The sequence below is a fragment of the Sebastes umbrosus genome, chromosome 18 (genome assembly GCF_015220745.1).
Source record: "Sebastes umbrosus isolate fSebUmb1 chromosome 18, fSebUmb1.pri, whole genome shotgun sequence".
Classification (NCBI taxonomy): domain Eukaryota; kingdom Metazoa; phylum Chordata; class Actinopteri; order Perciformes; family Sebastidae; genus Sebastes; species Sebastes umbrosus.
The window spans coordinates 24,841,691-24,857,097 of record NC_051286.1 but is presented as its reverse complement, the minus strand read 5'-3'; the positions used below and the strand labels follow the sequence as shown (position 1 = coordinate 24,857,097).

The following is a 15,407-nucleotide window of genomic DNA, read 5'->3' as shown; positions in this document are numbered from 1 at the left end:
ACGTTCAGTACTTGTTACTTTCCACCACTAGAAATAAATAATTGATAAAAATCAAAAGACAACTGTCACAATTTGGAGATTTTTTTTAATATAGATATAAAAAAGCATTTCTCAAACTATTTTTGTTCTTCAACACAATGAACAAGGACCTGATCATCATCCTTTTTTTTTTTTTCTTAAACTTAAGGACAAAGTGACAAGAAAACCAGTAGTGAATATTTAGATGCCATAAAATTCATGCTGAATACAGTTGACCTTTGTGAGGCTCCGCGCTCCTGTCACGGGGAAGATCAGGTGAACTCCCTCACCTGTACCTACTCCTCTCTTTATCACTGGACTTCTTGGAGGAGCTGCTGTGGCTCCGCTCCTTGTGGCTGTGGCCTTTATCACGGCCCTCTTTCCCGTGTTTGAGCTGGGACTTGCTGTGTTTGTGGTCCCGGTCTCTGGAGCGGGAACGCGAGCGGGATCGAGAGCGCGGGCGTCCCATCTTCCTGTCTCGCCGGCTATCCTCCATGTCCTGGAAATGTCAGAGAAGATGAAAGTGTGAGACAATCAATGGTGGAACGTAACTAAGTACTCAAGTACTGTACTTAAGTACAAATTCGAGGTACTTGTACTTTACTTGAATATTTCCATTTTATGCTATTTTATACTTCTACTCCACCACATCTCAGAGGGAAATATTGTACTTTTTACTGCACTACATCTGTCTGACAGCTTCAGTTACTTTACAGATTACAGTTTTTCATCCCGTTCCTGTCCAGTGAAAACCACGTACTCCAGATGTGTTGATGTTGAATGTTTGTGATAAACTGAAGGGTGAAGTGTTCCTTCATGTGTTGAGAAAATTGGCCTCTGTCTTCAGCTAAATAAACTCTATAAAAAGCCTCTTGGATCAAAGGAAAATGCATTGTCACAAAGCTGAAAATGGGGCTGTTTTTCTGACTTTTTAGAGATACGTGCTTCTCACAGGACAGCGATGCTGACAGTGATTGATATGCCTCTAAAATAAACTGCCTACCTTAGCTTTAAAAGGTGCTAAATGTGACATTGGGAGCATTTCTATTGCCTCCGCACGGCTCTCAACCGGCTCAGCAGTCGCCATGACTGCTGAGCTTTGTGCTTTTTGGCTGGAGATGCCAAAAACTTGAACAGTAGTGTATAAGAGGAAATACTACATCAGAATTATCAGATATTTTGAGTAGAAAGGGCATGTTTAAACTATCAGTGCCACTCTTTCTACGCAGATGATAAGCCTCTGATGCCCACACAGTTGAGTAATTAGTAACTGAAGCACAGCAAGGGCATGCAATGGGGGATCTGTACTTCCTGGAAAAACTGTTACTTCCTGGAAACAATGCATCTCAATTGGAAACCTCATAGTGCACTACTAGGTGTAACTAAAAAGAGTCCAATCCAGCACTGCTCACCATATGTGTTATTTAGTATTTACTGGCTGCTGCTTGTGTACAGTATGTTCCGTCTTGTGGGATTTTGTCCTGCTCTGCCCCTTACTGAGCATATGGGCCTTATTCAAATAAAGATCTGACAGCTACATCTGATGAGAGTAGGGCTGTCCTGAATACCATTTTTTGGGCTTCAAAGCTTCGATGAGAAATATTCAAAAGTATTCTAAGCTTCACTTTGGCGCAGTGCAGCAGGCGGACATGTTCTTCTGCCTGTCTGTCTCCATCTCCCCCGTTTCAGTGCTGCTGCTTCACTACTGTACACACACGCACCTATACGCACAACATACGATCGATTAAAATATTTAATCGCGATTAATCGCATGATTGTCCATAGTTAATCGGGATTAATTGCACATTTTTTTATCTGTTCAAAATGTACCTTAAAGGGAGATTTGTCAAGTATTTAAAACTCTTATTAACATGGGAGTGGACAAATATGCTGCTTTATTCAAATTTATGTATATATTTATTATTATAAATCAATTAACAACACAAAACAATGACAAATATTGTCCAGAAACCCTCACAGGTACTGCATTTAGAATAAAGAAATATGCTCCAATCATAACATGGCAAACTGCAGCCCAACAGGCAACAACAGCTGTCAGTGTGTCAGTGTGCTGACTTGACTATGACTTGCCCCAAACTGCATGTGATTATCATAAAGTGGGCATGTCTGTAAAGGGGAGACTCGTAGGTACCCATAGAACCCATTTTCATTCACATCTCTTGACCCCTTTGAAAATGGCCATGCCAGTTTTTCCTCGCCAGAATTTAGCGCATGGTTGGAGTGTTATTTAGCCTCCTTGGCGACAAGCTAAAATCACAAGTTGCATTAATGTGTTAAAGAAATAGTGGCGTTAAAACAAATTTGCGTGAACGCATTATTATTGCTTGAACTTTGACAGCCCTAATACTTATATATATATATTTATTTATATATCCGGGGCTTGAACCCTAATTTGTGTTTGTTTAAAGCAGCTCCAACCAGGTTACTGGAGGTGTCAACAGAATTTCAAACTTCAGTTACGTGCATCGGTCAGAACTGGGGGTTACACTAGTGTTTGACTTGACAAAAGGCAGCAGAGATAAAGGAGTATTAGAAAGATTGAAATCAAAACAAAAAATAAATAAATAAAAGGCAATAATAAGGACATATGTACGTACGGCACTGACAAACCTCAAGTCTATTTGATGCAGCAGTCAGGCTGCTGGTAGTTAACATGACAAACTGACAAGGTACATAGGGCTCGACAATATATCCATCTATCCATTATCTGCGACCTCAGGGTCGCGGGGGAGGCTGGAGCATATCCCAGCCGACATTGGGCAAAGGACAGGTCGCCAGACTATCACAGGGCTGACTTTCTTTGGACTGTGGGAGGAAGCCGGAGAACCCGGAGAAAACCCACACTAACACGGGGATAACATGCAAACTCCACACAGAAGGGCCCCAAGCCGGGTTCGAACCTGCAACCCTCTCGCTGTGACCACCGTGCAGCCTTCTCGACAATATATCCACATCTCTGATTTTTTCAAATCAATTTATCGTGTCATGGAATTTTCTTTTATTATATTATGAGGTAGTTACTGCACACTATTTTGTCGTCTTAACTAAAACTACAAGACATTTCACGCTTTATTTATCAAAAGGTCAATTCCTCCGTGCAGATAGCCATGTAGCCCATGGGTCACTGAACTACTGAAGTAGCCTGCTGCACACCTTCTTTTATCACTTATGTAACAGATTGTCGTCTGTGGGCGGGGCACTACAGGTTGGTATGTGTTTTTAATAACAAGGAAACTCAAATATATCAAAGGTCAATGTAAACGAGTAGATGGATAAGACTTTAAGCCACCTCTGGCATGTAAACACAGCCAGACTCACATACAGTAATAACAGGCAGGAACAAACAACAGAGGACTGGAGGAGCCCTTCTCAAAGATGGCAGCTGCATTATAACACTTATCATGTTGAGGCATTTTCATGTAACAGGTGTGTTCCAGGGCAGAACTGCTGAAATCAGCTAGTATAAAATTGCAGACAGAAAGAGCTCTCTGTGATGTTGAAAATGTTGACTTCAAGGGTGTCGTGCCGGGCTAGAGGTTAAAGGTTCTCTATACGATATCCAGAGCATTAACACAGCAGCAAACGACTATTGTCTATGTAAAGATATAGAGGAGTAATGTCTACCTGAGCAGAGAATGAAGTCTCTCTCCCTCCGTGAGTGCTGTAATCAGAGCTTCTCTGTGCTTTGTTGACGTAGCCGGGCCGGCCGCGCATGCCTTTGAGTGCATGTTTGTGCGAGTCAGCGTGTCCCACTGGCTAGCACACGGCCGCCGCTCTGCACTGCTCTCATACGGCGGTTACAGCTGATAACGCCGTCATCGTGGAAACGTAGCACCCACCCTCCGGTTCTCCCCCAGGTTAACACTGTTAGCTCTGTCAGCACTGTTGCCGTTGTTTCCGCGGTTAGCGCTGTTAGCTGCGAGCCGCCGGAGTTCAGCCATGTTGAGAGCTGTGTGGAGGCGATCCCACATAAGCATGCTCTGAATTTGGAATTTAGCATCTTTAAGTAAAACGTATCGGCATCAAAATACACTTAAAGTGTCAAAAATAAGTACTCAATATGCAGAACAGCCCATTTCAGATTGTCATATATCATATTATTGGACTATACTGGTTTTCTGCAGGTACTCCGGCTTCCTCCCACAGTCCACAGACATGCAGGTTTGGTTCATTGTTGACTCTAAATTGCGTAGGTGTGAGTGTGAATGGTTGTCTGTCTCTATGTGTCAGCCCTGTGATAGTCTGGCGACCTGTCCAGGATGTACCTCGCCTTCACCCAATGTCAGCTGGGATCGGCTCCAGCCCCCCGCCCCCCACCGGCGACCCTGAAAAGGATAAGCGGTTACAGATAATGGATGGATTGATGTTTTTGACAAACTATGAATTGGGACATACTAAATCTTTGCACCCTGTGTGTGTGTGTGTGTGCTTGTGTGAAAAGCTGTGCATGCAGGAGCCTGTTCAATGAATCAGGTTTATCGAGTTACCTGGAACAGCTCTCTTTACATCAGTCACACAGTTCCAGGAGTGAGGGGAGTTTCTCAACAATAATTCAGACGAATGAGTAAACGGGCTTCTTGGAAGAAGGCTCTTCTGTGTCCGTCTGTGAACAACCTGCTTGCTGTCACAGTAACGGTTACCTGGAACTCTTTTAACATCTTTATTTCCTGATTCAAATGCTCGGTTGTTTTGTAAACGGTTTCATCGAACAGGGAAATAATAAGAAATTGTGCTCCTCCCCAGGCGTTGTCTCGGATGTGTAATTGACTCGTTCATTATTATTAATAGATCCCCCAAAATGCTACACACCGTTCCTCTAATGAAACCTGTGCTACATTAACAATGCTGGTGTCTGGACTTCTTGAGAAAAATCTGAATAACCTGTGGGGGAGTTTTTTGTGTAACTTCTGATGATTTGCACAGTAGATCACATGTATTCCTACATACAGATTTAGAAAAACATGTGACACTAGATCAGGTTCCCTATAAGATAATACTACTTTCCCCGCAGTAAAGCAGAAATAAAAAATGCAGTAGCAGAAACTGCCCTGCAACTTACTCCACCCTCCTAATATTACCATAGGGGAGAGTATGACACAATATTACAATGTTGTTGTGCTGGCTTGAAGATACCTTGTGCTTTTTGGACTTCCTGCCGTCCTCGTCGTCTGAATGATGATGGTGCCTCTTCTCCTTGTGTTTCTTCTCAGATTGCCGGTGGCTCGTCGCCTCATCATCCTCCTCCTCAATAAGCAGGTCGTACTTGGAACTGTTTTGGGAAAGTTATGGAAATCTCCAGGAAGTTGAGAAAGTCGGTGCTGAAAGGTTTTGCTAAATCAAAACAGCCACCGCAGCAGAGGCTGTACAGTTAAATACCGCAGGCTGATGTGTTATGACTGGGGCTGTTAATGCAAATTCGTTGTAACGGCACTAACATCTTTAACATATTAACGTAACTTTGGTACCAACCATGTCATACTAGCTTCTCATGAACTTGCGCTGAATTTACATACATACATTTGCATAAAGCAGTATATTTGCCCACTCCCATGTTGATAAGAGTATTAAATACTTGCCAAATCTTCCTTTAGGGTACATTTTGAACACATAATAAAAAATGTGCGATTAAGTATGGATGACTATTTAATCAACTGACAGTTATGACATGAAGTGGTAAAAAACTGGAAAATGAAATCCCTGCCTATTAAACACACAAGGATACTCTTGTTTAGGCTTCACTTGATCCTTGAGAGCCAGCTTGGATCGGTTCTCCACATCCTTCTCGTAGGCTTTGAAGTCATCTTTAGTATACTTCCCACCTAGGAAACAGACAAGGCTGTGATCTCTGCTTAGGAAACACACTGTCAGACTTACCTCAAGGTGAAAACTGATATAACTGATCAGCCATAACATTAAGACCACTGACAGGTGAAGTGAATAATATGGATTGTCTCGTTACAATAGCACCTGGCAGTGGGGGGGATATATTAGGCAGCAAGTGAACATTTTGAACTTTAAACCTTGTGTTGGAAGCAGAAAAAATGGGCCAGCGTAAGGATGTGAGCGACTTTGACAAGGGCCAAATTGTGCTGTCTAGACAACTGGGTCAGAGCATCTCCAGAACTGCAGCTCTTGTGGGATGTTCCCGGTCTGCAGCGGTCAGGACCTACCAAAAGTGGTCCAAGGAAGGAAAACCGGTGAATCGGCGACAGGGTCAGACCCGAGGCTCATTGATGCACGTGGGGAGCGAAGGCTGGCCCGTGTTGTCCGATCCAATAGAAGAGCTACTGGAGCTCAAACTGCTGAACAAGTTAATGCTGGTTCCGATAGAAAGCTATCAGAACACACAGTCAGTGTTGCATATGGGGCTGCGTAGCCGCAAACCGGTCAGGGTGCCCCGTGCTGACCCGTGTCCACCGCCACAAGCGCATACAACGGGCACGTGAGCATCAGAACTGGACCACAGAGCAATGGAGGAAGGTAGCCCCGGTCTGATGAATCACGTTTTCTTTTACATCATGTGGATGGCAACGAGTTGGAGGTGTTGACTTGGCCTCCAAATTCTCCAGATCTCAATCCGATCGAGCATCTGTGGGATGTGCTGGACAAACAAGTCAGATCCACGGAGGCCCCACCTCGCAACTTACAGGACTTAAAGGGTCTGCTACTGATGGCTTGGTGCCAGATACCACAGCAGACCTTCAGAGCTCTAGTGGAGTCCATGCCTCGACGGGTCAGGACTGTTTTGGCGGCAAAAAGGGGACCTACTCAATATTAGGCAGGTGGTCATAATGTTATGCCTGATCGGTGTAGAAACTAGGTTTAGATTGAAAAAGATAGAAATAATCAAATCGTGCAGACCAAATAGGCTTCAGTACCTTTGCCTTTCCATTTGATCTTTGCGACTGACTGGCTGAAGTCTACGTGAATGCGTCGATCATCAATGAGCACGTTGTCCATTTTGAAGTAGGCCTTTTCACAGTCTTCTTGCTGTGGAGACAGAAAGCATCAAAAGGAGGTAAGAGAGGAACAGTAATAATAGAAGTAAATGTCAGGTTCTGCAGAAACAAATAACGTAATGATGTCATTAACAAACGGCGTGGATCAAGAAAAAGAGAAGTTACTCTTAGTGGGCAGAAAGAGCAATAAACCCAGTTTAGGAAAATAAATGTTCCGTCTAGTATTTATTTTCATGAGAGAGACAACAATGTACCACGTTCATGGTAAATATAGTATACCCACATGACTTCCACATCTCTATAATATTACTTCTCTATCGTAATGACTCCAGCAGCGCATGACATGTGACGGTTATCAACACGTCAGAAGAAGAACAAACAATGGAGGTCACAACTGAGTTCAATCATTCACATCCTGCAGGGGTTTTCCTTCTGTCACTTTCACTGCTTTCACTAGATATAATACCCCTGTACAGTATATCCTGATAAAGATGTTGTCATATTTTCCTGATCTTTGAGGAGGACCCCTAAAACACACCCCTGAATTCAAACTAAATTACTAGAACCAACTACCCTAAAAATTAAATAAACTAAAATCTATTTTTAAATGATTCCTTCACAACTTTTCTATGTATTTCTAACAACACATCACTACAATTACATATTTTAAGACTATGCGATACAGTTCTTTAGCGTCTTGTCAAGTTATCCTCATTGCAAACACTTTAGTAGTTCAACGGTGTGGGAAACACACTTACTCCCTTTCTTTTAGAGAGTGAACTAAGCTGATTCAGTATCACTCTAGTGGCAGCATACAGTCGGTGAGTACAGGTTCAAGTCTCTCTATGGGGCACAATGGTGCCAAACCTGGCAACATGTGACAACAAAACTCAGTAATGGTGCCTGGCTGATATTCGCCAAGTAATAGTTCCAGTGCATAACACATAAAAATCACAAATGGTTGCAACAGTACAAATGAGATACTCTGTTCATAGTCCTTATGCTAAGCTAGGCTAACCAAGTTTCGACTCCAGGTCCGTACTTAAACCACAGTAGCTACAGAATGACATAACCTAAAATAAATTATTAATAATAATGGACCTGCCCTTTAAATTGTAAACTCATCCACACATGAGTGCACAGTTTACTTAGATATTGCACATTATGGAGACAGACAAGATGCTCACCTTTTCAAACTCAATAAAAGCGTAACAGAGGGAGTCTCCACTTTTCATGTCTCTGATGATCTCACAGCTACACAACAACACAGAAACATGAGAGAAGTTTAATGCACACACAATTTCCACATGTACAAATACTTTGTAAACATTTTCACTACAAACTATAGCAACATGTAGAACTTGGAGGTTAGCACCTTTTTATGGTCCCAAAGCGAGAGAAGATGATTTCCAGGTCCTCGTCAGTGGTGACTGGGTTCAGTTTGCACACAAACAGCACGTTCTCTGGAGGCCTCATGTCTGCATCGGGGAGGTCGCCCACCTGGAGGAATGGATGACAGAGGAAGTGAAGAAATGTCTCAGACATGCATCTTTGGTATCTTCAGTTGCGGGCAGAGAGCAGATCTCTTCTCCTCACCATCTCCAGCAGGATGGCCTGGGTGTTGGCTTCTTTCTCCTTCAACCTCTCCTCCAACTCCTCGGCTCCTTTTCCATCCGTATCGTCGATCACTTCGTCCGCTCCGATTCGCCCACTCTGCGCAAAAACAGCTGGAGTTATTTAGGCAGAATATGCTGTTTGTACATATGCTGTATACATTTTGTCTAGGGCTGTCGAAGTTAAACGATAATAACACTTTAACGCAAATTTGTTTTAACGCCACTAATTTCTTTAACACATTAACGCAATCGATGTTTCGGAGGTTGTAGCGGGCATGTCATACTAGCTTGTCTAGATGGAGGATAAATAACGCTATAAACGTACGCTACATTTTGGTGAGGAAAAACTGGCATGGTCATTTTCAAAGGGGTCCCTTGACCTCTGACCTCAAGATATGTGAATGTAAATTGGTTCTATGGGTACCCACGAGTCTCCCCTTTACAGACATGCCTACTTTATGATAATCATATACAGTTTGGGGCAAGTCATAGTCAAGTCAGCACACTGACACACTGACAGCTGTTGTTGCCTGTTGGGCTGCAGTTTGCCATGTTATGATTTGAGCATATTTTTTATGCTAAATGCAGTACCTGTGAGGGTTTCTAGACAATATCTGTCATTGTTTTGTGTTGTTAATTGATTTCCAATAATAATTGTAAACATATATTCACATAAAGCAGCATATTTGCCCACTCCCATGTTGATAAGAGTATTAAATACTTGACAAATCTCCATTTAAAGTACATTTTGAAACAGATAAAAAATGTGATTGCGATTAACTTTAGACAATCATGCGATGACTCGCGATTAAATATTTGAATCTATTGACAGCCATAGTTTTTTCATGTTCATGTAAGAAAGTTTTGGCTATATCTTTGTCTTAGGAAAAAAAACATAAGAAGTCTCAGAGCTTTCCTTAATGAATCAACAGTGTCACTGCACTCACATCCAGCTGCTCTTTGGTGGGCTCAGGTGATCGATCGGGCACTGGCAAATCAGGAGGGTCATCAAAAGGGTCTTCCAGGATCACGGTGTGGTTTATCCTGCAGCAAAACAACATTCTCATCTCATGACTGGAAAACTTTACGCCCTTTTCTGAGAAATAACACATGCATTTTTGGACACTAGAGATACCGCGACATAGACTACACAGTCAGTTTGTCTTAGTTCACCTTAGGGCTGGGTGCCGTTCATGTACTGGGGTCACGGTAGAATGCACAGTATGTAGACTGATGCATGTAATGTGTAAACAAAGTTCACAAGCCGGAAACTGTTAGCTGTACGCCGTTAGCAGCATATGCTGAGGTTGACACAACAAGCTGATTAGAGTGCGAGTCAGTCACACTCTGACGAGCACAAATGAAACGTCTGGAGCTGGAAGACCGGCCTGTGGGTTCCTGGTCAGCTACAACAGCAACGGCAAGAGAGTTGAGTATAAGACGAGGTCCGTGTGTCACTCCAACGTTATAGAGGATGTGAGTGGGAACACATCCTCCTAACGTACATTTGACGGCATCACCCAGATGTGCCGATCACCGGGACGAGAAACAACAACCTGTATTTAGTGTTTTTCGGTTTCATAGCATAAAAGATGCTTTATCAGTTTTATAGCTTATTGTGATCTGTTGCCTTTTGGGAAAGTGTTTGTACTGTGAAATACAGAAGTATTTGAGATGGTCGTTATAATGAAAATAGTTGACCAAAGTTGCCAGTGGCCAAAATGCTCTCTCAGTCCCCAGCAGCAGGATCATATCTGTCTTTGACACTTGCACTACTGTCTGTTCAAAATAAATAAATTAAACAGATCCTTATGTTTTTATTTTTTTCCCCGCTGTACCGAACTCCCACCAAACCGTGACAATTATAGTTCACCTGATATCCTGAAATGGGACAAAGTCCTTGTCCACAAAGGTCTCGTTGATTTTGGCCAAGATGTCCATGCCTTCGGTCACTTCCCCAAACACTGTGTGGACTCCGTTCAGGTAGTCCACGTTCTCCCCCGTGGTAATAAGGAACTGAGGACAAGAATAACAGATCATGCACATCATGTAACACAGTGGTTCTAAACCTTTTTTCGTGTCGAGGAGCCCTAAATTGATACACAATAGGTCCCCATTGGATAAGATTTTGCTTCAGGGACCTGCATCTGAAAAGATTTTTGGTGGTTAGATATGGTAAAGACTAGAATTCTATAGCTGTCAACTACAGTTGAGGAGATAACTGTGGAGGAAGTGAAACCTATGATCAGAATAGTCACTCTTGTGACTCTTACTCACTGAATTAAATAGTGAAAATAAACTGTTCCCCATTTCTCTGGACACCCCCTGGAACTCCCTCAAGGACCCGTGGGGGTCCCCAGACCCTTAGCTGTGAATCACTGATGGAAACATTTGTAGGAAACATTTAATCATTAACAGCCGGCCACAACATCTATCACACCAACAATAGCTAAATTGGCAAGCCTTGACAGGTTCTATATAACAGGATCAAATATTACATTTAGGGCTGTCAAAGTTAACGCCATAATAACTCATTTAATGCAAATTTGTTTTAATGCCACTAATTTCATTAACGCAATCAATCTTTTGGAGGTTGTAGCGGTCTCCATTGGTACCAACCATGTCATACTAGCTTGTCTAGAAGGAGGATAAATAACGCTATAAACGTACGCTACATTTTGGCGAGGAAAAACTGGCATGGCCATTTTCAAAGGGGTCCCTTGACCTCTGACCTCCAGATATGTGACTGTAAATGGGTTCTATGGGTAACCACGAGTCTCCCCTTTACAGACATGCCCACTTTATGATAATCACATGCAGTTTGGGGGCAAGTCATAGTCAAGTCAGCACACTGACACACTGACAGCTGTTGTTGCCTGTTGGGCTGCAGTTTGCCATGTTATGATTTGAGCATATTTTTTATGCTAAATGCAGTACCTGTGAGGGTTTCTGGACAATATCTGTCATTGTTTTGTGTTGGTAATTGATTTCCAATAATAAATATATTCCACATTTGCATAAGGCAGCATATTTGTTCACTCCCATGTTGATAAGAGTATTAAATACTTCACAAATCTCCCTTTAAGATACATTTTGAACAAATAAAAAAAATGTGATTAATTTGCGATTAATCACAATTAACTATGGACGATCATGCAATTAATCGTGAATAAATATTTTAATCGATTGACAACTGTAGACTGGAGTTCCTTCAACTAATCAGCTGATTTATAAAATATATTTATATACATGGTATTTTTAACTTGGCTAGTAGAAGGCATTTTCTGTTGCTTCTGCTCTGGAGGCATTTTGCAGCTTACGGGGCAAACGACAGTGTGACGGTATTCACCTGAGAACCATGCTGATCGTTTCCGTTGTTCACCATGGACACCGTCCCCTTCTTCCTGTGTTTGATGCGTGGCGCTTTCTCCACATCGAAGAAGCGGGCCTGGTCTCCATAGAGTTTGCTAATCACACACACACAGGTGAGAAAAATTGTCAGTGTTCAACTCATGGTGTCAAAAAAAAGTCAACAGCGGTGATGAAGATGAAGATGACTGACCTATAGATAGATTCTCCACCACGTCCTGTCCCAGTGGGATCTCCAGTCTGCACAATGAAGTCTCTCTGAGGAGGAGACAAACACACTGTTACAGCATCTAACACAGTGTCCACTACTTCACAGCTGGACAGATACATCAGAAGAGCACAGTACCTTCTGAGACAATAGTGTCTGCTGCTTTGTTTACTAAATTTATTTATGACAATTCAGCAACCAAATATAATATAAATCTGAGAAAATGTCAAGTTTAAAACTGTGAACATCTTTCGACAGCTCATACATAAATTTACAGGATCAAAATAGAGAGCAAGCTTCAGGATGTAATCTGTCTAATCTATGTCACTCTTTAACTTTTGTAAGAAATGTTTCACTGGATAAAACCTACAGATTCATTTAAATGACACCTCTTTTACTTTATTTGTTAGAAGGAACTTTTGTGGTAAGGACCAAACTTTCTTCCAGTCAATATCACTAACAAAATGACTCCGGTAAAATGTTGCTGCCGGAATAGGAAACATGTTGACCTGAAACAAGGCCCTTATTCTGGAGTTCATACCTCTATTAAAAGAAAAACAAACTTTTCGGAGAGTGAATTGGGTCAGGGGGGGCGAGATTCCCATTGTGTTTTTTGCTGACACATTAACTTTCTACAGGAACCCAAGGAAACAATATCTATCCTCTCTGTATACTCCACTTTGTCCAGTCGAGAGCCCAAAGACTACAGAGTGCACCCTCACCTGTCATCAGAGTCTGGTGAACAAGAGCTGCAATAATAATAGAACAAGTTGTGTTGCAGGCATTGTTTGATTTTGAACCTTGGGTCCTCGAGCCCAGTTTATTTTGAACCTTATTTTAGCTGCATGGGCAAATAATACTCTGACTGAATTTAAAGTGGCAGTAGGCAAAATGTTTTTGGCATCATTGGGCAAAAATTCCATAATAACCTTTCAGCATATTGTAATTCAAGTGTTCTGAGAGAAAACTAGACTTCTGCACCTCCTCATGGCTCTGTTTTCAGGCTTTAAAACATCCACCGTGACGGGAGACTTTGACCAATCACAGGTCATTTCAGAGAGAGAGCGTTCCTATTGGCTGTTCATTCAACGGAGGCAGCTGTCAATCACTCGCAAACTCCGATCAAACGGTCAAACTAAGCCCAGTCGAGAGCCTAGAAAATGAGAAAGTTTGCTCCAGCTGGTGGGCGGTGTGCTTGGTACTTCCTCAAAAACTTTCTCATTTTACAGCTAAACAGTACACTACAAGATGTTTCTGAAAACATTTTATGCGAGAAAGAGTCATTACAGTAACAGAATATTGGTTCATATTTGATCAGCGCTGCCTAGTTTGACCGTTTGATTGGAGTTCGCGAGTGATTGACAGCTGCTTAGAGATGGCAAGGCTTCAGCTCGGCTCTGATTGGTTGTGTTCCTCTGGTCTGTGAAATCTTGCAGATGCTGTTAGGAGCAAACCCCCAGGAAGAGCGCCAATTGATAAAAATGATCAATAATCATTCCAAAATACCACATTAAGACACCAAGACTTTGGGGAACACCATAGAAGAAGCCATGCTGCGATTTGGTTTAAAAAACTTTTGACATTTGGAGATTTCTGCAGGAATTGCATTTTTCAGCAATTAGATGGTGAGTACTTCCGTTGTGTAAACTGCTCAGAAACCCCCTTATTGTCAATCTAGCTAGGAAAGCCATCCATCTTCTGAATGCTCTAGGTCTCTAGTTTGTGGCTATAAAGTTTCATGAGGCTGTGATTATCCTAGAGGTCACCACAGGTCATTTTATACAGAGAGGTCAAGTTTAAAAAAAAGGGTCTCACTACAATGAAATTTAATTTGCTCCAATTCTACCCACTGCTCCTTTAAATAAAATGTATCTACACTGTGAAGCTGTGGCTTTGGGTGCCAGGTCAGGCATCCAGACAGTTTGCCAAATTTAGTCCACAGATGAACAGTGGCCTGCACTTTCAGAGTTGAACTTCTCAGATGTAGTTTGGGACTCTATCGCCCTCCTCAGGCGAGTTAACAGCAGTCTGCTGCACAATCAATGGCTCCAATATTATGTTCCTGCTATAGAGGAAGCTGCAGTTTCAGGACCGCATTTCAATCCACAGCTGTTACAGAAGTTTGCAAGGGACCATTTAGCTTTACCTGCACATTGTGGATGAGGCAGTAGTTGTAGTACTTGATCTTGCACAGCTTCACAAAGTTCAGGCAAGCTGCAGAAGAAGAGAGCACAGAGTCATTACAACGACAGATAAACATGAATCAACCAGTAATAACACATTTAGCGTCAATAAATGAAGGTCACATAAAGGGGTTTATTCCAGCTGTGTTGATGTTGCTAGGTAGCTAACTGCTAGCTAATTTTAACAGTCTAGCTAGCAGCCCGTTATTCTGAGCTTCAGCTCGTCAGTGGCTACCGTTAGCTCAACTAGCAACCAGCTCACTGAATGAACAGCGTTCATGTGAAAAACGGCTTTATTTTCTTACTTTTAGGCCTCTCATCTGTAAACAAATCAATGACAATATCTCCCAGCGTCGTTTCAAGGAGCACCGCCATGCTGACGTTCCTAATCTCGCGAGAAGAGAGTTTCTTTTAGTGATGTGTTGGTCGCGAACGAGCCGGTTCAAAGAGCCGACTCTTTTAGATAGATAGTAACTTTATTGATCCCGAGGGAAATTCAAGTTTCCAGCATCACAGTTCCATAGTGCAAAAACATGTTAGTAAAAAGGCAGTATTTTTTACTGCCTTTTTACTAACATGTTTTTAGTAGTGCAAAGTACAAAGTACAAAAAAATATACCAGATATAAAAATACAAGGAGATGAAGAAAACTGTTAAAACTGAATATAGTGCAGGGTAACAACTGTGATATATGACTATTAAAAAAGTACAGAAGAGACTGTTAAAAATTAAATTAAGTGAACGATGGGAGCCGGCTCCTTTCCGAGAGCCGTTTTTTTTTTTTTCTTTACTTAATTCAAGGCAGAATGATAGGACGATCTTCTCCGCGCGGTCTACAGGTACAGAGCAGGAGCGAGAGGAGGAGAGAAAGAGAGAGAGAGGAGCGCGGTGCGTGAATAGCAGACAAGATGAGTGACAGTCGGAAACGAAGCAGCATGTAAAATTATGGTATTCTGGAAAATTATAGGGTTTATTATATAGAATAATTTAAGTAAGATATGTGCACACATACTAATCATAGGTCAAAACAGCGC

At 42.1% G+C, this 15,407-nt stretch overlaps 1 protein-coding gene across 1 annotated transcript; it reads right to left on the bottom strand.

The window, feature by feature from the left end:
* Positions 1-68: 68 nt before the first annotated feature.
* On the bottom strand, positions 69-14,821 carry ppil4 (peptidylprolyl isomerase (cyclophilin)-like 4). The gene is made up of 13 exons (XM_037751737.1): positions 14,680-14,821; positions 14,338-14,405; positions 12,177-12,241; positions 11,964-12,081; positions 10,488-10,630; positions 9,562-9,658; positions 8,595-8,711; positions 8,374-8,498; positions 8,186-8,252; positions 6,918-7,029; positions 5,762-5,858; positions 5,173-5,308; positions 69-517 (listed from the first exon to the last, which is right to left on the bottom strand). The coding sequence occupies exons 1-13, from the start codon at positions 14,747-14,749 to the stop codon at positions 305-307; spliced, it is 1,428 nt and encodes a 475-aa protein (XP_037607665.1). The 5' UTR covers positions 14,750-14,821; the 3' UTR covers positions 69-304.
* Between the last annotated feature and the right edge of the window lie 586 nt (positions 14,822-15,407).